The 25233-nt window shown below is 41.1% G+C and overlaps 1 protein-coding gene and 1 long non-coding RNA gene across 2 annotated transcripts in view; one reads left to right on the forward strand and one right to left on the reverse strand.

Annotated features, from left to right (window-relative positions):
- Positions 1-1535: 1535 nt before the first annotated feature.
- COLEC10 (collectin subfamily member 10) overlaps positions 1536-25233 on the reverse strand; it is a 28999-nt gene continuing 5301 nt past the window's right edge. Inside the window, exons 2-6 of the mRNA XM_021546399.3 lie at positions 18366-18437; positions 16945-17016; positions 14855-14908; positions 13819-13914; positions 1536-12369 (exon numbers count right to left, since the gene is read on the reverse strand). Of these exons, the coding sequence (XP_021402074.2) occupies positions 11978-12369; positions 13819-13914; positions 14855-14908; positions 16945-17016; positions 18366-18437 (686 nt within the window). The 3' untranslated portion in view covers positions 1536-11977. The remainder of the gene's footprint in view (positions 12370-13818; positions 13915-14854; positions 14909-16944; positions 17017-18365; positions 18438-25233) is intronic.
- On the forward strand, positions 4257-24303 carry LOC116183263 (uncharacterized). Its single transcript, XR_004147854.2, has 3 exons — positions 4257-4352; positions 20259-20341; positions 23933-24303. It is a non-coding gene; the product is annotated as an uncharacterized LOC116183263 (long non-coding RNA).

The raw sequence follows: 25233 nt of genomic DNA on the forward strand, positions 1-25233 counted from the left end.
GGCATAAAACTGGCTTGCATAAGATGAATGATAAGGAATGCCTTTAGCATCATTTGTTGTAGTGTATTTAGTAAGTGGTAACAGAACTTCAGGATCATGGTTGGATCTATGCATATTATGAATTAGTGTGCAAATACCACCACATTGTTGAGGTTTCTTGTGAGGCAGTGCAACAGTTTTAATTTTTTTAACAAGCAGGGCCAAGTTTGTGAATGCATGTTGCCCCTTCTTGCACCAAGAGGAAAACAACTGTTGAAATTTCTCACTTAATCCAGTTAAACTGAGCTTGGGATGTGTGCTGAGGAGATGAAGATAAATGTGCCACCTGTTTGGTCCACCAGTGCCAGGGATGGCTGGTTACCAAACCAGTCCCTGGAGCAGCTTCAAGCAGTCTCAGAGCTGCTCTCAGCAGCATTTTCTGGCTGGCTCATAATGCTATGGTGGTACTTTGGACATGGCCTCTTCCTGCAGAAGTGTCTTCCGTGCCCAGAGCCATGGGATGAAAGGCATTTTCCTGTCTGCTTTGGCTCTCAGGGTGCCCTTTGAAGCAGGGAATCCTTTGCTGGCTGGTTAGGGGTGTTTGAGGATCCCTTCACACAGGCACCACACAGCTGGAGGCTGGCACAGAGCCAGGGACCCTGCTGGAGTCAGCTGGTGTTAGGGAGGTCAGGCTGAGGTTCCTCACCTGTTCTCATAACATTGTTTCCATGTTCCTAAGCTTACCAGCGGTTCATTTTTGACTTGGTGGCACTGCTGGTCTCTAGCAATACAGTATAGCATGCCAAGGGCCAATTTTCCTTTTATTTACTTTAAGAAATTCCTTTTAGCTGTGTAAGGGTGCAGCAAAAGTAAAAATGCAGAATCTCTTAATAGCAAAGAGGAAGATCCTGACCTGAGATGGTACAGGAGGCAAGGTGGGTAGAGAGGGACATGGCAGAGCAAAGCCAAGTTACCTAATGGGAAAATGTCTCAAGAAGTCAAGTGTTCTGTTCTTGGCATAGGTGAGCCAGGAAAAATGGTTTGCATGGATTGTCCTCAGAAGAGAGTGTTAAAGTCTCAGAAGTACAAACTGGGAGCATGATATTGTTGGAGATGAGGGATGAGTAAATAGCACTGATTGTTTAGGACAGAATTGCCCAGGGAAAACAGTGCACAGACTGCACAGCAGCAATACATTTTTTTATCCTGTCCCCTTCCAGCTTCATGGTATAAAAGAGGACCAGTTGAGCTGGTTGCAGGGGGGCTGAAGGAGGCTGTGCCAAGTGCTGCCTTTGCAGATGCAGCACAGACCCGTGCCTTTGGTACTGCTGGTAGCACAGGCCTCTGCTCACTCTGTCGGCACTCAAGACTTGGATGTAAGAACCTTTGCTCATAACGTGCTGGCAGCACGTAGGGCAGCAGTAGGTATCCATTGTTTTCATGAACTATCTGTGCTTTCAGGAAGTTTCCTCAGCTGCAGTTTGTTTGCCTTTTGGGGACTGGTTTTTTTATTGAGCAAAATCCTGGCTAAAAATCCAATAGAAGGCAAAGGATAATTAGGCAAAAGACAATGGTGACTTTATTTTGTGATGACTAAATTCAGGAAGTAGAAGCATGGAGACATTAAAATATGATTGTATAAAAAAGAACTGTAATGGTTTGAAATGGCATAAAAATGCTGCTGCAAAAGGACTGAGTTTATAGATTTCAAAGCACTCTGAGTTTATTTGTAATAAAAAGGATTTATCAGTGTTATAATGTATACACATAATTAGGACTTACCTGATGACTGTTAGTAGGATGTTAAAGAGCTCTTTGTATGTAAGTATAGTCATAATTAAGGGAATCATAACTTCTGTATTTTTTGTTAGTTTCAGATTGCTTAAAACAGCAGGGTCATATTCTAATTAAATCTGTTGTTACTTACAGTAACTACTGGAGTTCTAAGGCTGAGGGAGCTCTTCAGCTACTGAAACACTGGCAGACCTATAATCTTTTTACTGATTATCCATAATTTCAAAACTGTCTCCAAGCATCCAGGTGCCTCTGGTGTTCACAAAATTAATACATTTCAGTACTAGCAGAACAGTTTAAAAATAAACACAAAACTCATGAGTCAGATACACTGCCACATTCTAGCTTCTTTATGTACAGTACATGGACATTTTTACTTTTTTAAATGATAGATAGAAAACTATTATTGGGATTTTTCTTTAAGATAAGAAATGCTGATACAGCTTCTAGAAACCTTCAGGTGGTCTGAGCCATGCTTCTGCACCTTTAAACATCCTGTTGCTTCTCTCTTGTTTTTTTTTTGGGGGGGGGGTTTGGGGTGGTTTTTTTTTGTTTGTTTGTTTTGGTTTGGTTTTGTGGGGTTTTTTTGTTTGTTTTGTTTTTGGGTTTGTTTGGGGGTTTTTGGTGGGTTTTTTTTGTTTTTTTACTTAGAGTAAGCACAAATAATGTCCTCTAACCTTGAACTTTAGATTTTGAGTTTGCCCATCCTCTCTCTGCAATGATAAACTCTGTAGGACAGTCAGGTATTTTCAGGAGCTGGATGCCCCTTACAGAACATGAACCTTCCTTCTAATGCTTGATTTTCATATGTCAGGTTGAGCAGTGCTGCCTGCTTATGTGCTCAGATCCTCCAAAATCCAGTCCTGATAGTGATGGCAAGTTCCAAACAGTGACTCTTTCTGAGCCATCAGGTGCTGAAGCTACATCAGAAATTACCATAACACATGAGAATAATTACTTCATTTCAGGGAATTACTGTGAATATATTTCTGCAGGCCCATCTCAGCTATTTAGTTCCTATTGAACCTCACCTCAGATTCTTTCACAATGTTTTTGTAAGTATAAGTATTTGATTAAGTAGGTTTTGTTTCACAGGAAAGCAAATAGGTTTGGGTTTGGTTTTTTTTTTTCTTTCTTTCATAAATCCTAAACCAGTTAAACTGCATTCCTGTTGGCCTGACGTCCTTCATGAAGAAATAAGTGTTACAAACAGTATGTATGCAATTTCTGGATAGAAAACAATCTGTGGTTCTGCTGGCAGGTTTAGCTTACACATCATCAAGGAAGGTGAGGTGGTTTGTGCTATCCTCATGTTGAGTCAAACTCTGCTAAGATGTAGTTTAGACTATGAAAAATAAGTTAAAAACTATCTCACTTTCCCTCTACGATTTTTAATGTGACAGCCACATGAGTATTTTATTTCATTCACATGTGAATATTTCATTCACAGTTGCTGATGATTTCTTGTATTCATTAGTGTCTGGCTTTATCAGTGTTACAATTCACACGCATAATTCCTGACATCTTTCAGGATGGACATGCTTGTGCACATGCTTCTCCTATGTAGAGAGTGTTTTCATCCACTACAATGAATAACTCCTGACAGTGGACTTGCACATTGTTCTCAGATGTGTGGATGGGGTGAGAGAAAGGGATGATGAATTTGCTACCAGGTAAGTTTTGTAATTTATTTACAAGGCAGTAATTAAAGAATAAAACCAAACAAATTTTAAGTAGACTACCTACACCTTTAAACAAAATTATTTTTCTACCCTGGAATTTGATTTGGAATGGGACCTTATGTTCACATATCCTTTGGAGTGCTTACAGTCTGTAGCAGTGCATTTCAAAAACTTGAATAGCCTTGCCTTTTGCTGCCTACCAGTAGTTTTGTGGAGTTATTTAAGTAGTTTAAATTTTAATCCACAGGTATTTGGAAGAAGGATGAATCAGAGGTCAAAAAACACAGCTCATTAATTTTACATAATAGCAAAAGAATAAATAGGTCAGTATTCTGTGCATTACTTTACTAATAGGATAGTATAATTGCAGTGTAGTTAGTGTTTATAGGGTGCTTTGAAGATGTAATTTGTTGTACAGGACTAATATGCTCATACATCTCTACATCTAGCTATACTCAAAAAGAAATGCCTAACCTCACAAAAAGTCTTTTTGGGTTTCTGGTGCACAGTGAAAGAAACCAGGCTGGATTCAGCTGATCAAGTGCCTATGTGTATCTGACTAGACCCTCCATTACAAACAGGAAAGCAATAGCATCATTTGATGAACAATTTGTTTTGTATTTTAGTAGGTATCTGGATATAGATCATAGGAATCACTTGTGTCTGCTTTGTCCTTGGTTTTGCATAAAATGTATTTCTGCTTCTTCAGGTCCTGAGAAAGTTCTCTCTCTCCTGCAAACATGGACTTGCAGAAAGCTCTGGTATTCCTGAGCTATTGAATTGAAATTTCTTTTTGGACCTACTGAAAACATTTTAGATGTTCTCTGACAAACTTTAAAGCCTTTTCAAGACCTAGAAATTAGCTCAGAGTGGGAAATAAATCCGTCAGCTCATATGGTAAGCATCTGCTAAATCTGTATTTACATTTTTCTACAATGTTTTACTTAATCTTCTACTGATTAACTGAACATTATTGTGACTTCTTCCACCCTCCACATAGAGTGTTCCATGCACTCTGTTAATGTTGTGGGAAACTGATATAAATATTTCTGTTGTATGAAGCTGGGGATATTAACATCTCTTGCTAGACAATTACTGCTGAGAAGTTAAAAAGACAGAAAAACTTGCAGCATCTAGTAAGAGGAAAAAGATGAACAGGGGATTAATCACTGAAATCTGCTTTCAAAAACATATTACTTACATTTTTTAGGACTTGTTATGTTTAAACTATGTCCACATCAATAAAACCAAAGTAATGATAGACATCCGACTACTTTTTTAAAGTTACATTTGTTTTGCAAAACACATAAGTTATGAAAAATGTGACAAAAAAAGAGGACATATAATGAATTTGCATCATTTGAGGTCATGGCTCTGCAGATACATACATGATGTACTGCCTCATACTAATGAGAAGCTACAGTTCCTTGACTCCTCCAGCATCTGCAAGTCTGCAGATAAAGATAAAGCACAGGATTTTGGTGGGATTCAAGCACAGATATGGCACCAGGGATGCTGAGGTACAGCACTAAGGGCCTTAGGGATTCAGAACTCAAAATGCACAGGTTCACACACACTGCCCAGGCTCTGACAGCTCTGTGTGGTCAGCCACTGTGCTTCAGTAGGCTGCTGCTGCTGTCTGCAGAAGGGAGTGATGTGACTTCCTCGTCCCACCCACCTAAAAATCAATTGAAACTTTTCCACCCTATGTTGAAAGATCTGCATGGAGCAACATTTCCAGGCCAGGAGTGGGTGGGGCCTGGAGCTTTAGCTGGGCACACTGCACACAGCAGGTAGGCAAAAATTCTTTTACAATTTGCTGTTCTCCCTTGCTACAAAAGCATAGATGAAATACAGATTAAGCTACTACTTTGATCTTGCCCATTCTTTTTTCCCCATGTTGAGTAGTTTATGTATGACTTTAATAAATAATAAAAGAAGGATAAAAAAAAAGTAATAGTAATTTATGGCTTCTGTACACATGAAAACCTATTAAATCAAGACAATCTAGAGCAATGCTTTCCAAATAACCATGTTAATCCCTCCCTCTAACACATTTAGTATTTTTGTCATGACACATGGTGTCAAATTTCATCTCAATAACCATTTCAGCCAGCTGAACTACAATTCCAATGTACTTTTTAAGACTGTATGTAAAACTACATAGAGATGCCTACATATTCTTGTGGCTGTGGTCAAGAATCTGGAAATCTATTTCTCTAGGTGTTTTATTTTTTTAAAAAAAGAGTTATTAAAAGCAGTAAAAAAAGTAGAAAGAAAAAAATCTATCAGCTGAATGCCCATTTGAGACTGAAATGCTTGAGGAAAATGTATTCTAATGGGATATATTGAATCTCTGATCATTTTTATTAGAGTTAGTTTCTAAAACATTGTCTTTACCATAGATATCTGTCCTTTATATATGTTATGAGCCTCAGGAGAACAGAATGATAATGCTTGTGCTGAGTGACATTCCTCAGAATATGGAAGATCATAAATTCCTGGTTGTCCAAGAGCAGGAAGCATGCTGAAATATTCTTGCTATCTTAGGCAGCGATCTTGTTTTCACTGCACATCTACAGGTAGCTTTGCTAGGGGGTTGGTGTGGCTGAACAGGGAGCTTGGTGGAGCTCCAATATGAAAAGAAAGTATAGAGGAGATGGAAGCAGGGACAGGCTACAATGGAATAATTAGGAATAATTTAGAAATATTATCTGAGTTTGTAGAAGTAGCAGCAGACACTGATAAAATGGAGGCACTCCATTTTTTTAAACCTCCACTCCATGGAGGTTTATTTGCTGTCTCTACCATCAAACTATCCCATGCATCATCTGTGCTTAGGGATAGGGTCCAACGAGAGCTACCATAAGTGGATGAGTGTTTAGCTGGGGCTTACTTGAGAGAGTTTGACCAGAAAACACTATGGGAGCAGACAGGTCACATCCAAGGTGCCAAAAAAACCAAAATTAGATGTCTCTGCATGACTACTCTGTCACATCAGAAGGGTTATGGAAATCATGGAAGTTTCCTTAATAACTGGTAATAGGTAAATGTTGCACCATTTCCTTAGGAAGGCCAAAGACAATCTGGGGAGCTATAAACTTATCAGCATTGCTTTGGTCCCTGTGGAACTTAAAGGACTGGATCTTCTTGGAATGCATTTCTGGGCATATGAAGGAGAAGGTGATCAGAAACAATCAGCATGGATCTACCTCATGTAAATCATGTCTGACTGCCTGATTGTATTTATGATTCTATGACTGGATTTGCAGATGAGGGGAGAGAAGTGGCTATCATTTACCTCAATTTTAGCAAGGCTTTTGACATTGCCTCCAACAACATTCTTGTACCCCAGTTGAGATGGATGTTACGGTGGATAAAAACTCATTGATTTGGCTCAGAGGAGAGTGGTTAAATGAGTTGTTCTCTTCCCAGACAACTTTTTCCTGTTTACCTAGTAGAGTGCCATAGGGATCTAGAGACTGGAACAGTCCTGTTTAACATATTTACCAGGTGCTTCAAGGAGGTCATAAAATCCACTTTCCTCAGATTTGCAGATGATACCAAATTGGAAGGAACAGTGAATATGCTGTGGGCAGTGTTACCATACAGAAGAACCTAGGCAGGCTGGAGGAATTGGAGGAATGGGCCAAGAGGAACCTTATGAAACTCAGCAAGGACAAATGCAAAGTTCATGTCACCTGGGAATGCTGAGCCCTTCCATCAATACATGCTGGGGGGTGACTGGCTTTACTGCAAGGGCTCTGGAGAGTCCTGGCAGACAGCACGTGGCCTGTGCTGGAGAGAGAACAGCCAGGAGCTTGTGGGAAGGGATTATGCTCCTGCTTGGCCCCTGTCAGACCACATTGAGGCACTGTGTCCTTTTGAGCCCCTCCAATGAGAAATTTGAGCCAAGTTTAGCTGAGACTCCCCAGAATGGCTGGAGTCAGACCCATGTGAGGAGGAGATAAAGGAACTGGATTTATGCAGCCTGGAGAAGAGGTGGCTTCAGGTGAACCTGATAGCAGCCTGCTGGCACCTATGAGGGTATCTTCAAGAAGACAAAGCCAGTGGTATGTTAAATAGTGGGAGGACAAGAAACAGCAAGCATAAATTGAAACAAGAGCATTCAGCCTGGGAATAATGGAAAGAAAAATATGTGAAAAAGTTATGCTGGGATTGGGTAAAATGGTTTAGATGTCATACATTAACGGACCATAAATTGTGAATAGTCAGGCACCATTTCCTATGTTCTTGGCTCCATCCACCTAATGTATGAAAGACACTTTACCCACCACAGTGAATTTCCATTGGCTAGCAGTGGAAACCTTTGATGTAGCCCAATTTCTTAATTATAGCAAGCATATTTCTTCTGTAAAATATGGCAATAATATTTCAGTTAGTTAAGGCTCAAGCCTGTGCCCACAAGGCATGGGATAGGCACCTGTCTGCCAGGTCTCCTATGTGCAATGGGCTTTTTTATTTGGACTGGCCTAGGAGTTCAGCTTCTTGGCAGAATTTATTAACTGGGACTAGTCCTGCAGGAATGGGCTGCACAAGCACCTGCTCACACTTATGCCTGGCTGGCTGGAACATTGGACATCTCCTGTGCTGTCCCTCTTCTCTAGTTAGCAAAGGAACTGCCATCCCAAGTCTGCTGGTTTCAGCTGGCATAGCTCTCCCCAGTGTTCCAATAATACACAGTGGGTAAAAGGGTTGGTTTTGTTTATTTTTTTTCTATTTAAGAAAGGATGAAACTGGTGTGGTAGTAGAGTATGAGGATGGAAGAACTGGGCAGTCCCAGCCTTTCCATTGTAGAAATCCAGCATAAGTTCCTCACTCACTCCATCATCCAGCCATGGAGCCAGAGGACAGCCTCTGTCATTCCTTCCTGTACATGGAGCATAGTCCAAGATTACTCATAACTCATAGTCACCTATAAAAACCCTGAAGTTTCAATTTATAAGTGTACTTGCTGATTTTGAATGTCTTGGAGAGCAGCTGGTCTAATCTAAGACAGAGCTTGATCCTGCAGCAAAGTATTGCTCCACTTTCACCTTCTCCCAGCTCTGCGTTTTCTCCTAAAGAACAGGAAAATGGTCCATCTGTGATGGATGTAGCATTAAGGACACCTCTAAATTTTGTCAGCCAGTGGTCTCAGTATGGCCAGAGGGTTTCAGAACATGGACCTCCAGTCTCGTAAGCATGTTTTGTTGGTTTCTTGGGTCAGAAGTAAAGATGAAGTGTGCAGAAGTGATTGTGCCTACACACAGGGATATTACTATGCCACTTCTGCATGATTGCTAGGAACTGACTTGCTGTGATTAAGGCCAGCAACTTTGGACTTGAACTTCTAAAAGCATTATTTTTTTTCTCAAGAAGCTTTTTCTTGAATTAATCATTAATTCTTTAAAATTACCCATTAATGCTTCTAAAACCAAAGTGTTCAGCTTAATGAGTTTATTATAATAGATCCTAAAATGTGTAATTCTGCCTAGTTTTGAGGAATATTAATTCCCAGAGAGGGAATAATCCAGGCTGAGTTACATCATGCAAAGTGAACTTGTTTGCCCCAATACTCTCATAGCATAGAAGGGGAGCAATGAAAAGAAATGTGGTCCCACCCCTTTATTCACAGGTCTGAATAGTTTCCTGGAGGGTGTGTAGCAACACAGATAATTTACTGCTGGTAGCAACAGGAGGTTTCCTGGAGGAGCAAGTGTCAGAGAAACCAGATTACAAGAGTGGTTCTGAGTCACAGAGTTACCTGAGATGCTCCTGTGTTGGTCAATGCTCAGACCTGATCTTGGAGTCAAACAATCAGGCAAATGGTTCAGAGAATTTTCCTGTTCAAGGTGAGGTTGAGGACATATGATTGTTTGGTTGCCTTTGCAGAAGGGAGACTCTGAGCTGACCCTCTACATGATGGTAGCTGATGGCATGTCCAGCTCTCTGTATACCCAGAGGAGGACTGTGTGCACCTGGTGCTCAGTGACCTGCAGGGAATATTGCTGTGTGGTGCTGAGCATCTAGGATTCTCCTTAGCTTCCAGAGATCTTTCCTTAATTTTTAATGTTGGGTGGAAAGGAAAACTTACAGACTTGCATTGTAATGACCCTTAGGTTTCTCTTCATCTCCTGCTGTGAGAAAAGGCAAAACATGACTAAGCACTTGCTGTGTCTGAAGAAAAGAAAAAGCTCTGTCAGTATTCTCAAATATATGAAAATGTGATTCTTTGTGGGCATTCTGACATGGAGATCTAAGTATCTAGGCAGTGACAGCAGAGCCTTCATGTTCAGTGCTCATAATTTTTAGTAAGTCCCTCTGAACTGCATGACTAAGTTGTTCAACCACACCTGGAATCTGGGTTCTTGGGGGATAAAACCTGTTCTATAGCTTCTTCCTGTGTTACAAATGCATGGGTCATTTTAACATTAAACATCAAACGTCACTGGCTTCTGAATTAAGGATTTAATATATTCCTAGAATCACTTGTTAAACCAGCAATGCACATGGTACAGATTGTATTACATGTACCTGTTTACAGCCTACAGGAATGGTGTTGCTTCCTTTACACTGTTCTCTTTGTGCTAGACTTCTGTATGCCTATCACAGATTTTTGGGGACTTCAGACACTAGAACTACTGCATCTGTTTTTAGGTTGCCTACAAGCTGTGCAGACTTGTGTGCTTATGTACAATTAACTCCTCACATTTCAGGTCAGCCTGATGGCTTGGAAAGAGAGGTAAGTGAGATTTCTTCTGCGTAGATAATCATAGAATGGTTTGGGCCGGAAGGAGCCTTAAATATCACCTAGTTCAAACCCCCATACTGTGAGCAGGGCCTCTTTCCACTAGATCATGTAGCTCAGTGCTCCATCCCACCTGGCCTTGAACACTTCCAGGGATGGGACATTCACAATTTCTCTGGGCTCACCATCCTCACAGTATGGGATTTCTTTCTCATATGTAACCTAAATCTACTCTCCTTTAGTTAAACTCATTCCCCCTTGTCCTGTCACGACATGTCCTTGTAAGAAGTCTCTCTCCATCTTTCTTGTAGGCTCCTTTCAGGTACTGGGAGGTTGCTATTAGGTCACCCCAAAGCCTTTTTTTTTTTTTTTCCCAGGCTGAACAAAACCAAATCTCAGCATTTCCTCACAGGAGAGGTGCTTCATCCTGCCAATCATTTTGGTGGCCTCCTCTGGACTTGCTCCAACAGGTCCATAGCCTTTCTGTGACCCCAGAGCTGACAGAGCACTTACTGCAGGTGGGGTCTCACCAAAGCAGAGTAGAGGGGAAGAATCACAGGGCTTTGGATGCAGCCCAGGACTGGTTTGGCTTTCTGGCCTGTGAGTGCACATTGCTGGGTCATGCCCAGCCTCCTATCTACCAGCATCCCCAAGTCCTGCTGGGCAAGGCTGCTCTCGATCTGTTCATCCCTCACCTGGACTGATTCCAGGGGTTGCCCTAACTCAAGTGCAGCACATTGCATTTGGTCTTATTAAACCTCATAATGTTCCCATGGGCCACTTCCCTCATGGCATCCATATCCCTCTGAATGGCATCCCATCCTTCAGGTGTATCAACTGCACCACCCAGCTTGGTGCTATCTGCAAATGTGCTGAGGGCATGCTTTGTGCCTTTCTCTATATCATTAATGAAGATATTAAATAGTGCTGGTCCCACTACAGATCCCTGAGGAACATCCCTTGTCACTAATGTCCATTGGGACTCTGAACCATTGACCCTCTGGATCACCCATCCCTCTGGATGCTACCGTCTAACCAATTGTTTATCCACCTAACAGTCCACCCATTGGATCCATCTCTCCAAATTAAAAAGAATGTTATTGTAGGGGACCATGTCAAAAGCTTTACAGAAGACCAGATAAGTGCCTATCAGGCAATATAATTGTACAGAGAAATTAAGGAGAGTATAGCAACTTCTAAGTTTGAAGTTGGTCCTACTTTGCATGCAAGATTTAACCAAATTACCTCCAGAGATACCTTCCACCTCAAATTATGATTCTAACAAAAGAAGGATTTTTTTCAAGGGATATTTAAAACTTTTACTCTGAGCTCTGAAGTCATAAGGGAAATTACTGGGACTCCCTGTGCAAGTCAGAGATTAATGAAGGTCATGCTCTTTCCATCTGTGCACTTTACAAACCACATCAGTACTTCATATACCAATGATCTTACTATTTCTGGAACTGGTGAAATTATATTCACTTCTGCATCCTCTAAATTTTCCCCCAAAATTACACATAGAAATGCCAACCATAAAATGCATGTAGAAATGAAATATAGATTCACAACTGGCTGGATGCCCCCTGCAGACCTGTGCTGACTTTACAGTCAGTGATGACTAAACAGGAGTTACTCCTGCTTAGCCAAGTGATGTGAAGCTGGATTGAACCCTGACCCTGGTCTCCTCTCCCTGATTTGCTCTCCCTGCCATAAATGAATGAGGATGGGTTATAGTATATACAGCAGGTGCCAGGCACATTCTCTGGCACTTTTATTTCTTCTTCTTGAGGAATTCACAGACAAAGTAGATGGTGACTTGGCACTCAGAGTCATTCCACTCTCCTGTGCTGAGCATTTCCACACAGTCCTCGTGACCAGCTGGGTCATGTGGCTCCCCTTGCTTCCAGTTGCTGTAGTTCTGCAGTGGGCTGTTGTCTGCATACACAAACTGTCCTTCTCTTTCCATGTCATTCAGCCCAATGAAGGCTCGGAACAGGCCGCTGCTGGAGATGTAGTCAGCAATCAAGGCATTGGTTGCCTCATCTTTAGGCATGGCCAGTGATCCTCCTCTGTCCCTGCAGTGGATTAAGGCTTCTCTGTAATTCTTCTCTTCTTTCACAATGTAATAGAATTTCTCATCTGTCTCCCTGATACCTGCTATAACTTTCAAGAAGAAAAATTGCTTAATGGCATGTCAACAGATGCAGGTTATTCTATTCCAATATGACAATGAGATGATTTTTACATTAGAATTAATAAAAGGGAAGGAGGAAAAGTATTCCCACTAGTGTATTTATGATGAATGATAAAGACATGATCAGAGATTGATGTGACTAATGAGATCGTTAAGCACTTAGCACACATTAGGACAAGAACTATTCAGTCCTGATTGGTGAGTCTCCAGTTTTATTTCCTGGATGTCTAGTATTAATCAACTTAAGGCATGCTAAATTGTCAAATGGCAATGTCTAATTCTGGATCACCCTATTGCTTTGTATGTTCTTGAATATAGATTGTGAAAGAGTGCCTGGGGTAGAAACACAGGGGTATAGATATCTTTTCAGGCCCTTTCCATGTAGATGAAAATAAATGTGACTGCTGAGACATTTTAGATATGGCCTGATATTCAGAGCTACTATAGCACTGTAGCATTGACTTGAAAGAAAACTGTGGTTGCTCAGCAGCTTTAAAAGGCAGACCTCTCAACCAGTGAGTTTATAGCCTAGTGAATTAAGCAGTGCCAAGGAGCATGCCTGGGTTGCTAGAAGTTGATTGTCTCTGCTAATGGATTGCTGGAGTGGTCCTGAGCAGAGTTTGGCCCAGGAAAATTAACATTTGCCCAAACAATTCAGGAGTTACCCCAGGCACAGCTTAGAATGTAGTAGAGGGGTACTCTTTGATAATACATCATTCAGTTTCATAGTATTTTTAAAATAGATGGGTGTTGTGTGCTGGATGCCCACAATGACAAAGAACAGTCTCAGATTAATTTAATTTACTGATACAACCCTAGTTCTGGAAGCAGTGGTAGAGCTGTCTCTAAATCACTTTTATACCAGGAAACTCCCTTCCTTTCAGTGGGGCGGTTTGCACTGCCAATGCAACAGCACTGCCTGGAAACGTGCCTTCTTATACCCCATACTCTGGAGTGCTGGTCCCTTCTTACAGGAAAATTGTGCATGCACTGAGGGGAGCACTAGGAGTGCTGAGTCTGCAGCCTTTCTGGGCAGCAGAAAAAGGTTCTTATTTCTCTTCCTGCCTCTCTGGAGCTGACTGGCACAAACTTCTGCCTTATATTGCCTGACTGGCCACCAAACCTGAGCAGAATGATAGTGCAGAGGTGGTTAGCAAATCATTCCTTTTGCTTTTCATGATGTGTTCTCTTGTGCTGTTGATAACTTGTGGGATTTTTTTTCCTTTAGTCATCTGGTCCTTTTATCCTTATAGATGTAAGACTGCCTCTCCTTTTAGGTTTTCAGAGTGCCTGAAACAGAGGACCCTCTCTCTGGGTCATCTGTGGACCCTTCCATAGACCAACAATGGTAGAAGAATAGCAATGATATCTGTTATTGGAATCAAATAAATCCCATCAAAATACGTAAGGATCCTTACCATTCTTCACAAACTTGATGGATGTGTTAAGACGAGCAACGTTGATATTCAGTTGTCCAACAAATCTGCGGTACCTTCCACAGTCACAGACCGTGCCTGATGCAATACAAAGGAGGATTTACCTATTTAGAAGCATTTGGGTGGGTGTGTGCATGGAGAGTCACCTGTAGCTCTTCTGAAGACCTGGGCCCCACTTATGGAGAGCCAGTCTGCACTTCCGTTGATCAAAGTGTTTAATGTTTTGACACTCCCTTGCTAACTGGCTTAAGCAAATTAATACCAGCCCAAATAATCAATAACCTTCAAGCACTGAAGTTTCAGTTAATCCCCGCCCCCCCTTTTTTTAACTGGAATTTGGCTTGCTAGAGGTTTTGTTTTCTCAGAAAGAAAATAAGTTGCTAATGGTTTCCCATTAAGCACTAAATGGTCATTTTATATGTAATCTCTTAAAAATAAATACAAGTATACAAGTTCAAGGTGGGTAGCCATTCAAAGTTACTAGGGTACTAGGTTTCTAGTTCATCAGAGTGAAAGTCTCCTCCTGTAAGCAAATGCATTGCATTAATTTGACAACAGATTATGTTTCTATCTAAAATTACTTTTTCATCTACGTGCACCTATTAGGAAACTGTTAAAGGGCTTTGATACTTTGCTACTAAGAAACTTTCCTTTGATACTAAGAAACTTTCTTCTATTGTCCAGTTTAAATGAATTCTGTTGGCCTGTGTGTTAGTTTTTATGATACCAAATATTGCCCATGAATTTGGATGGCTTCACATATTTGTATGCTGGTATATTCATAGGAATCACTCATGTCCCTACACTATCCTTTATTTTGTTCAACAAAACATTTTCAGTCTCTTCCTTACATTTAATCTATTCTCCTTGAAACTCTATTACATTTAATCTATTCTACTTGGGCATTTCAATTTAATTCCCTTGGGCCTCAAAATTTCATGGGATTCCATACAAACCAACCCTGAAATCAAAGATCCATTGGATTTGACCATTCTGCACAGAAGAATGCATAGCATACCTGCTTTTCCTTTTTTCCCTGAAACCCCTGGTAAGCCTTTGGCTCCTTTGTCACCTGAATAAAGAAGGAAATATATTCTCAGATCTCAGACAGTGCATATGTCAGGGAAGCATATTCAAAAACCCATTAAATAATATATTAACAGTGTGCTTTTTATAGGAAGCTCTGATGGACTGTACTGTCATGCCAAGTTAAACCATGATTAATTCTGGTGCATGAAAATGAAAACCCTTTAATAGCTAACTCACTGATAACACAGGCATCTTGTGTGCTGCTGGTTCCTGATACCGCTTACTTTAAATATAAAGTGCAAAATGATCCTGAGGAGCTGAAAGCACTCAAGAAATCTTGAAAAGGTGAAATCTGGGTTCTCTGCAGGACAGAGCCCTTCCCCAGGTTCAGTAGCTCCATGGTGAGATGAGGCAGCAGATGTGCTCTAAGCCTCTGAATTCATGCATGCAAGACACTGCATGTGTGGGCAGCAGTTTGCACCTGCATGGAGGGAGGTCATTAAGGAGCAGCATTTCAGTTCAGTTTATGGAAATGTGATTTATTTGCATCCAACTGCTTTCCCTTTCTTTTGTAAATTATAAAAATGATAAAAATACTTCTCCAATGCTCTACTATAAAACTGGAGGTGCCCTGTTCTTTAAAAAAATCTCACTTGTAATTTGGATCAGGAACAGCTGGACTTTATCTGAAATTAATGTCAACTCTTTTATGAAGAGGTCAAAATATAATAATACTTGCTCTGCCTTATTGATGACTGTTTTTATGTATTTTTTACTTTATATGGTTATGGTTTTTAAAAGAATTTAGATGTTGTCTGTCATTTTAATTAGCAGTGCTTGACACTGCACACTTGCAGGCTGGATTTTCAGGCTTGCTTCATTAAGAGCTCCAATGTTTAGTCATAGATTTTAACAGTGACTTTTGCTTCTGCAAATAAAGAAAATGAGAAAAAACTGTAAGTGGACAATAAAGTGTGTATTCATATTGAGAGCTTGATTAAAAGGCTCAGAATATTGGTTTACTTTAAGATAAACAAAAGCAACTTGTGAGATTGTTCATTTTTGTCTCCTTTGGGGATTGAAGACATGTTAGGAGATAACTCTCTGAGTTTTCAGTTTCCTAGGTACTTCTGAAAATTAATCCCTCAGGTCAAAGGGATCCCTCTTCTTGCCTGATACTGAGACTGGCTGAAGGCCATGAGAGGTTTATTAAAAACAGTGGTTTGAGAAGATCTCCAGAAAGACTGTTCCACCTACTCAACAGTATATCCAAGTTGATGTGCTGGTTTGAGATCCCAGAACTCTCCTGGCAATGGTGGTGTCCCTGATCAGCTTTCAAGGCAGGTCTCCTTGTGGCAGAAGTAATATCCCTTCTTAAGTAGCTCTTTAGGAATATCAGAAAGGAATGCCTGAGCTTCTTCTTGAGATAAATAGAGCACAATTTCATGAAATTATTGTCCAGGCAGATTTGGAGTCTACCTTGATTTGCAAGTAGTTGCCATCCCTGCTTATGTGAGCACCTTCTTAAAATTCCTGAATTCGTTCCTTACCAGAGCACGGATGTCCTGTGCATTGTTTGCTTACATGACCCACAGCAGTGCAGGTGGCAAGGTGGCATCCTCAGCAGCAGCAGGACATTGGCTTAGGCCTTCAGTATCCAAATCAAAGGCACAAATTTGTCTCTTGGAATGTTCAGAGGATTTACTTCACAGGAACTGGGTTTCTCCCATTCTCTTTTATCACAGAATCATAGACTAGTTTGGGAAGTGACCTTTAAAGGTCATCTAGTTAAGCCCCCATGCAATGAGCAGAAACACCTTCAAGTAGATCCATCAAAGAGGATTGATGTTTTAAGTCATAAAATAAATTATTTTAGCCAAATTAGTTGGATATATTGCATGAAGAAAATAAAACTAGGGTATTTCAGCTCACTCTCATCACCAGTCTTCATGCATAACTTTATTTGGAGAACATTGGTTGTACCATTATCTAATATTGCTCCATATCTGGAGCTCTCATAAAGCACATATTTACCTTGAGGGAAAAAAACCCCAAGAAAATTCCCATACCAGAGCTTACCCTTTCCACCAATTGGACCAATTTTACCAAGCATTCCCTGGTCACCAACATCGCCCAATGGCCCTTTGTTTCCTAAGAGAAGAAATGAAGAGGAAATGAGTATGGATGGTTGCTGTAATTTCTTTTCTGAGGCACTGTTTAGGTCTCTACTGCTACTGTTTTTCCTCAGTGTGGCCAGTCTGCCTGTGTGGCAAAGTGAAGTGAGCACAGCCCTGAGGATATTTGGAAGAGAACAGCCACATCTCTGCTCCTGTAGGGTATGACAGTAGGTCATTGCACAGAATCTTAATAAAATTGCCTGTTCAAACATCATATTGTCTTAGACAAAATAGAAACTAAAACTGCTAGTGATGTACTTCACAGTCAAACCAGGCTGATGCCTTTTGGTTTTCTCCACCCCAGGCAAACACTTCTTAAGTCCTTACAGCTCTGCTGGGTGTCCTTCTCAAAGCAGGACTGCAAGTAGGGAGCTACTCATTTTGCTGCATGTATTTTCCCAGTCTTCAGAGCATAAAAAAACAGGTGTCCTTTTTAATTGATTAATAAATAGTGTAAGTTCTGAAATAGCTGCCTAATGATGACAGGGCAGTCTAGGGAATCTCAGTTTGCAAAAGGACTTTAACATCAATAGGATGCTTTGTAAATGGTTGATTCCCTGAATTCTTGTATCTTAGCTGATGTTTATTTTAAGGTAAGAATCAAAATCATAAGAATGCATTTAAAAACAGAAAAAGTTTTTTATTATAACAATAATAACAGAGTGATTTTAAAGTTTCTATAAAAGTAAAAACTTTACTAATTAGTCTGAATCTACAGTCAAGGAAGGAAGATCTTGGATATGCGTTGTCATTAACCTCTAAAGATAAATTAAGCTTTCAAATTAAAGTATGCAAACAAGGCTGACATGGTCACATCTGGTGCCTCCAAATGATATGCCCAGGTCACACTGTGGATATGGGACATATTTAATTGAGCCAAGTCCTGAAACATCTGCAACTCCTTGTTCTCTTCTTGGATGCTCTTTGATCAGAGAAACTTTTTATTTGTGTGTGTATGGCTTTCTTTGTCTGCAGAATACAGAAAACTGAAACCAAATTTTATTGAGCACCCTGATGTATTGCTAGGCAATAGTGCTCAAATTTCAATTTAAACTAAAGGCTAATTTCAGTAAGAGTAATATTTCTGGTTATGTATGTGATCTAGCACACTTATGACAGCCATATATATCTGTCTTAAGTATCAGTAGGAATTGGAGCAAGCTGTCTAAGTATTCTTATGTTTGCTGATCAATGTTTGACAAGATTGTGAAATCCACTGGTGAAACAGGAATGAAAACCATTAAACACCAATTATATGCATCAGTACAGTTGTGTATTATGATAATGATGTACCAGCAATAGCCAACAAACCATCATAAATACCTTTTGGTCCTTTTGGTCCAAGCTTTCCTTGTTTGCCTACTTCTCCTCTGTCTCCTTTTTCACCTTCATCCCCTTCCAAAAAAACCAAAAAATAAAACATCTTGGTAATTTCTCTCAGTGCAGTAAGTACAACTATACACACAGAAAGAAAATTTCATGGTTTGTTTTTTTTTTTTTTTTCCTACTGACTTCTTTTTATTTCACATTGAAAGCACAGTAGCCATGGGATAAATTTTCAGAAAAGAGATCAGGAATCTGATCATCATTAGGAAAAACTAAAAACTTTCCCTTTCAGAGAGGCTGTTACAACATGAAGATTATACAACAGCAATTCTTACTCCTGCACTTTAAGCATTATTAGCTATAAAGCAGATAAATAAACCAATCTTTTGGTATTGGGAAACTTGAGCACATAGGGGCAAACTGTCAAGGGAGGCAACAGATGTTTATTAATTGTTCCTAGTGATTCCATTGCTAGTGACTCTGTGTTCAGGGCTTGCAGATGTGTTTGGAATGAGAGGAATGTAAATATGTTGAAATAGATCTTGACTTAATAGACCTTGGCACTTAATATGACACAATTCTTGCCTTCATTTTTTGACAGATGGCATTTGTATGTTGATACAAGAAACTTGTTTTGCAATTACTCCAATGCTTGATTTTGAAAGGTCTTACACAGAGTATCTGTAAGAGGCAAAATCATTGCATTTATTCTGGTAGTGCAGAGATTTCTCTAAATGAGATTGAGACCATATTACACAGGTTCCTGTATAGCTCTCTATAGACACTTTCACTGTTGGAAGAGACAGTCTCTCAATGTGCAGCATATAGTGTAAAGGTGCAAGGCAGCAATTAGCCAGAAAGAAATGTTATTTCCTTCCCAAGTAGCCTACAATGTTGCTTTGTATGGAGGGAAGGCAGGAAGGAAGGAAGGCAGGAAGGCAGGAAGGCAGGAAGGAAGGAAGGAAGGAAGGAAGGAAGGAAGGAAGGGAGGAAGGAAGGGACTAAAGATGATTTTGTCATCTTCTTAGTTTGGAGCCAAATCATAAGAGGAAGATTTTTTTTTACTCCCTCCAGCAGAGGTGGGGAGGAGACACGCCACTCGCCTGCACCAAAGGGCCATCACTGAACATGGGCAGCCTTCCAGAGTCTCTCTCATTGTTCCCTGCCTGTGCTGGCAATGAGCCTTGCTGTGCAGTGGGAAGCAGTGCCACAGCCTCTTGGCTCGGCCAGGATCTCACGTGGTAGTGGCAGCCAGCTGTGTCTGTGCCTGCTGCCCAGAAGGGGGGAAGGCTGTCATTCAGTGTATGGAGAGCCAGGGGAGGGAGGTGTGTCCAGATGTCAGCCAGAGGGGTGAGGACAGAGCAGCAGTGTGTGACAAGACCAATAACCTGTCTCACCAAGGGTGGTGCCTGCAGCCCTAGCAGAAAGTGTCCAGGGAACTGAGGTGTACTGAGGGTGACTATGACCCAGGCAGCCACTTCCAGCCTCTCACAGCAATGGTTTCAATTCTTACCTGAGCCAAGCACTGCATTCGTTCCCCTCATGAACAGCCACTAGTGATTCTTCTCTCCACCAATTCACCTTGTGCCTTTTAAACCCATTTATACCTTTGACCCTTATAATAAACATCCTGTGGCAAATAGCTCAATGATTTTTTTAATGTGCTGGGGAGAAAGTACCCTCCCATGTTTGCTTTGAGACTGATCATTACATTGGTCTCACTTTTTTCTCAAAAAATACTGCCCACTCATTCCTGATTTGCCTTCTACTTCTGCAGTCAGTGGTAGCATGTCATGGGCTGGTCAGTAGAGTGATAGCAGATGAGAAGTGCTGCACATTAATTGCAGCACATAAAAGTAGTTTTAACTGTTTGTCACCTTTCCGTTCCAGTTACATGGACTGAGCTGAACCTTTATGCTGAAAAAGCCCTCCCATGCTGGGACTCTCTTGTGAAGAGCAGATTCACCCCATTGGTAAGGATGCCCTTTGGGGGGAAGGTCAGTAGCCCAAGCTGAGGAGGATAAAGGGCTGAACTTCAGTTCACATTGAAGGGAGGAAGCAGTTTGTTTAAAGGATGTTTATTTTTATTTTTACGTTTATTTAAGTTTATTTTATTTTAAGGGATGGACAAGAAGGAAACAATGTGGTCTGTGCTGGCTCACTCAGGTTCTTTTTTTTTTTTAACACCAGCTTCTGCAGGTAAAATAGGAAAAGTCTAAAAGCAGTCAGCAATATAAATTTTAAACATCTCTCTTTTCCCATGCTCTTTAAAATACTGTAAAAACCAGTGTATATTTCTAAAAGCCAAGCTCCTTAAATATTCAGCTGATGCTATGGGTCTGAGTGGGGAGCTGATGAAACCATGCCTGTTTTTACTGGGTTCCAGTCCTGCCAAGAAGGACATGGGGGTGCTGGTGGATGGGAGGCTGGACATAACCCAGCAATGTGCACTCACAGGCCAAAAAGTCAAATCTGTTCTGGACTCTATCAAAAGGAAAGTGGGGTGAGACCCCACCTGCAGTGCTGCATCCATCTCTGTGATCCTCCACAGAGGAAGGACATGGACCTGTTGGAGCAAGTCCAGAGGAGGCCACCAAGATGATTATCAGGATGGAATACCTCTCCTGAGGGAAAGACTGAGAGATTTGGTTTTGTTCAGCCTGGGAACAAAAAGGCTTTGGGATGACCTAATTGCAGCCTTCCAGTACCTGAAGGGAGCCTACAAGAAAGATGGAGAGAGACTTCTTACAAGGACATGTCGTGACAGGCCAAGGGGGAATGAGTTTAACTGAAGGAGAGTAGATTTAGGTTACATATGAGAAAGAAATCCCATACTGTGAGGATGGTGAGCCCAGAGAAATTGTGCATGCCCCATCCCTGGAAGTGTTCAATGCCAGGCAGAATGGGGCTCTGAGCAACCTGGTTTAGTGGAAAGGTGTCTTTGTTCATGGCAGGGGGGTTGGAACTAGATGATTTTTAAGGTTCCTTCCAACCCAGACCATTCTATGATTTGATGATTCTACTGACATCCAAACAGCAGAGTTAGGGAATGCACGGTTTACTTTTGCTGTTGACTTCAATGCTAACAGGAGGAAATTGTTCTTTCCAAATCCATGTGTGAAACCCTTGTGAAAGTGCAAAAGTCATTTTTCAGTAGTTCAGAAGTTCAGAAAAGTTCCCAGAGGGTGATAAAGGATTTGTGAAAGGACAGTTTCTGCAAACCCATACAGGGGGAAATATGTGTGATAACAGGAAGGAGGCAGTGCATGATCCAAAGACTGGAAAGGCTTGATGAATCTTGACTAGAAATGCAACATGGCAATATTTCACAAATGGACTGTGTTCTCTGACAAGGAAGGGAGATGGGGGAGGCTTTTCATGTCCAGTCTTTCCCTGTGCAATGGATACCTTTGTGTAAAATATGCTCTAATTCTGGGTCTGGTATAAAAGCTGTTAAGGGAGATTCTTTGGCCTGTGGAAAACAAACCATATTCCTGCTGACTTTCCAAACCTGGGCTTGTCATCCTGGCAGTTTTCCTCACCTTTTTCAGACCAGCCAGTTACATTCTCAGCAGGCTGCTCTGTAGAGTTAAAAGCACTGGAGGGACTGTTGTTTGCTGCAGAAGGACATTATACAAGTTGAGAAGCTGTGATTACTTTCTAGAGATGTTTTATTCCTGTCTCAGTTTCAACAATTTGAGCCACTGAAAGATCCAGTGACTTTTCCTGAGGGACTTTGAAGCAAGATTTTCACACCTTGAAGCTACGTTGTCCTGTATGGACCATCAGCCTGAGAGCTGACAGGATAGAGGAGTGAAAGTTGTGGAAAAGTTTGTTCAGGAGATTTCCAGAGGTCAGGGAGTGCCTCAATTTTTATTAAAACTTTATGTGATCCAAATTTTTGCTTAAGACCTCTAAAAACCTAAGAGAGAGGGAAATAAGTTCCATCACCTGTTTCATCTTGCTGTAAAGAAGCCTGCCATACTCTCTCTTACTTTTCATATCCAGGAAAATGGGAAGAACAATAATTTATAAGAGAGGGTAATCCTGCTTTTCTCCCCAGCTGCCATCTGAGAATAGGTAGGCCATTACAAAACAAGGGTAGAAACAAACAGTATTAGTTAGTGATACCATTTGATTGTTAATTTAAGACTAGATTAAGCCCAGTATCTGCTCATATAGTACGTGCCATGTCCTCCTTTAGCTGCTGTGTTCTGTGATCTCAAATTTTGGCATGAAATGTGAACTCTTGGCTTGTGCTTCCCTCTTGTGCTCTTGCTGTGATTTGCAACCAGGTAGGAGAGACTGTGAGAGGTTGGCTGCTTTGGGCAGGGGTTGAGTTAGCTTTATTTTTAGTTTTTAGTTTACCATAAGTATCCCTCCCTTTCCTCTGAGACCTCATGTGGACTATCCATCCCACCCTTTTTTTTTTTTTTTTTTTTTTTTTTTTCCTTCCAGGAAAAAAATCTGTCCTGCTAGTACTCTGGACTGGGTTTTTGAGTTCTGTACTACTGTGCTTTGTGCAACATGAATTTTCTGATTCCTGACCTCATATGCTTTTTTTCTCTACCTAGATGATAGCCTCTCCTTTATGCTGCTTTGCATTTGGGGCAGTGTCAGGTTAAATTTTAACCTAATTAGAAGATTGTCACTTTAAAACAGTGGTCTCAGGGATGTCAGATAATATACTGCACTGGCATTTGAAGCCATGGGTGAAGAAGCCCTTGGAGTCATTAACTGAAGTAAGACTGTTTCTCAGCCTTGTTATTATTTCCTCAAGTTGATTGGTTTCTTGTGTGTCACACATATGAAATGCCAGGTTGCTAAAAGAAACACCTGAAGCAGTAAGTTACTAGAATCTTCCAGGTTAGGACCATGCAAGGCAGAAGAGCAGAAGCCATAAGAAGTAAGTAAAATTTGCAGCCATTAGAAGATTTTAATTGTAATTGAGAAGGAAACACAGACCTTCTGTAAACAAGCTCAGGAAAATGCTGAACATCTAATTACCAGCAGGATTTTTATGCAGTTGAAAGGGGCTCTGTCTTTTTTGGAGTTTGACTAAAAACCACTAAATAACTAAATGTTGAGAGGTTACCTTTGGTAAGAATTTAATTAGTAAGAATTTACTGACCTTCAAGCGACTTAGATTTGCCTGCTGAATATTTTGTAGGCAGTTATCTGGTTTGTATTCTTGAACTTAGGATGTTTTCAAGTTCACAGGTATTGTTCACAAATATTTAATGACTCTCCAATTTTTGTAATCAAGGGCTGACCATGGCTCTTGGAGAACCTGGATGTAATTTTGGTGGTTTCAGAGCCCACACTTATCTGCATCGGGCTGAGAACATATCTGCAGGCTGTCTGAAGGCTAAAAGTGAGAGGAGACTCTGAACTAGGCTTGTGCATGAATACCTCTCAGCATATTTGGAGCTGTCCTAAGAGACTCCCTGGGATCACTTTGTCAGGTGTGCTGGTGTGCCAGGGCCTCAGGTCAGCTCCAGTTCCCATCTCCTCAGCAAAAATACTACAGAAATGTTAATGTTCTCTCATCCTCTCTTTTGCAGGTATGTCTCCCTCCAGAATCCAGGACATGCCCATCCTTTCAAATGATAGAAACATCAATTATGCTGGGCTACAGCACAGTTGTCCTCCTACACCAGATAACTCTAAATTGAAAAAAATCCCAGTACCAGCCAAAGAGTCTTTGAAAAGCCCTGGGCCTAATGACTAATTTGCTTTCTATACAAAGACTTTGTATGGAATTTGTTACATGTGTGACACGGTTCTGCTGAGCTCCATTTTTCATGCTCTTAGTCCCATCTGAGGTGGCAGATGGACCCTCTCCACCTCCAGAGACTGCATGTGAAGAGTACAGGTAATTTCTGCCTTTCCTGGGCATTCTGCCTGTCCTTATCCAAACTAAAAGGATAAGGGGATGAGCATAATTTGGAGGCCTTGAGAACCCTACATGGACAACTGAATGCCTACCCTCCTGGAAGAACCCCACAGGATTAGCTGTGCAACTTGGGACACTGAGCAGGAAGAACCTTTGCAGCACTTGGGCATGCACAGTATCTACCGAGAGGGTTTGTCACTAGAGGGAGTCACAGACTTTAAGAAATAAGAAAACACAACCCAATTTGTATTTCCAATGTATGAGCATGTCACAGTTACGTCAATGGAAAGACTCAAAATTTCCTCTGATTTCACTTTCAGTGTCTTTTAGGTTCTTAGCAAATTTCCCGTAACAGTGTGCATTCTTGCTTTCATGCTGCATTTGGCAAGTGAGGACAGGATTTCTTGACATCAGCTGCCTATCTGACGTGATGCTCCCTTCCCTGTCCCTCCTCCTCCCCTCAGTTCCCAGCACTGTCCTGTGCCTCCCTTCCCTCTGCCTGACATTGAGCACTCTTTTCACCCTATTTTGAAGAAATTCATCTCCCTAAACAGAGGAATATGAATGAGGCAGATGCACAAATTTACTGAGTGGGCTGAAGCATTGCAGTGAAGAGCCTGGTTTGGCCAGAGCCCTGTGCTGACAATGCTGAGCTGGTGGGTTCAGTCCCTGGATGAGCCTTTCATGTAAGAGCTGGATGGAGTCAATGATCCTTGTGGGTCCCTTCCAACTCAGAATATTCTGTGAGTCTGAAATAGCTAAGCCAGCACAAGGTGAAGTGGGGACCACGTGGCCAGAGTGGAAGAAAAATAAGATGTTTGGCCTCCTTTTTTTGTCAGAAAAGCTGAGAGTTGAGTAGTATGTTCAGCTGCACTGTGAAAGTGCACCCATGGTCACCTTCCCAGGTGTCCTGCAGGAAAATGCAGGGCTCTTACATATGCACCATTCTTACACAGATTGTGTTTCTTC

Source organism: Lonchura striata, chromosome 1, assembly GCF_046129695.1.
Source record: "Lonchura striata isolate bLonStr1 chromosome 1, bLonStr1.mat, whole genome shotgun sequence".
Taxonomy (NCBI): Eukaryota; Metazoa; Chordata; class Aves; order Passeriformes; family Estrildidae; genus Lonchura; species Lonchura striata.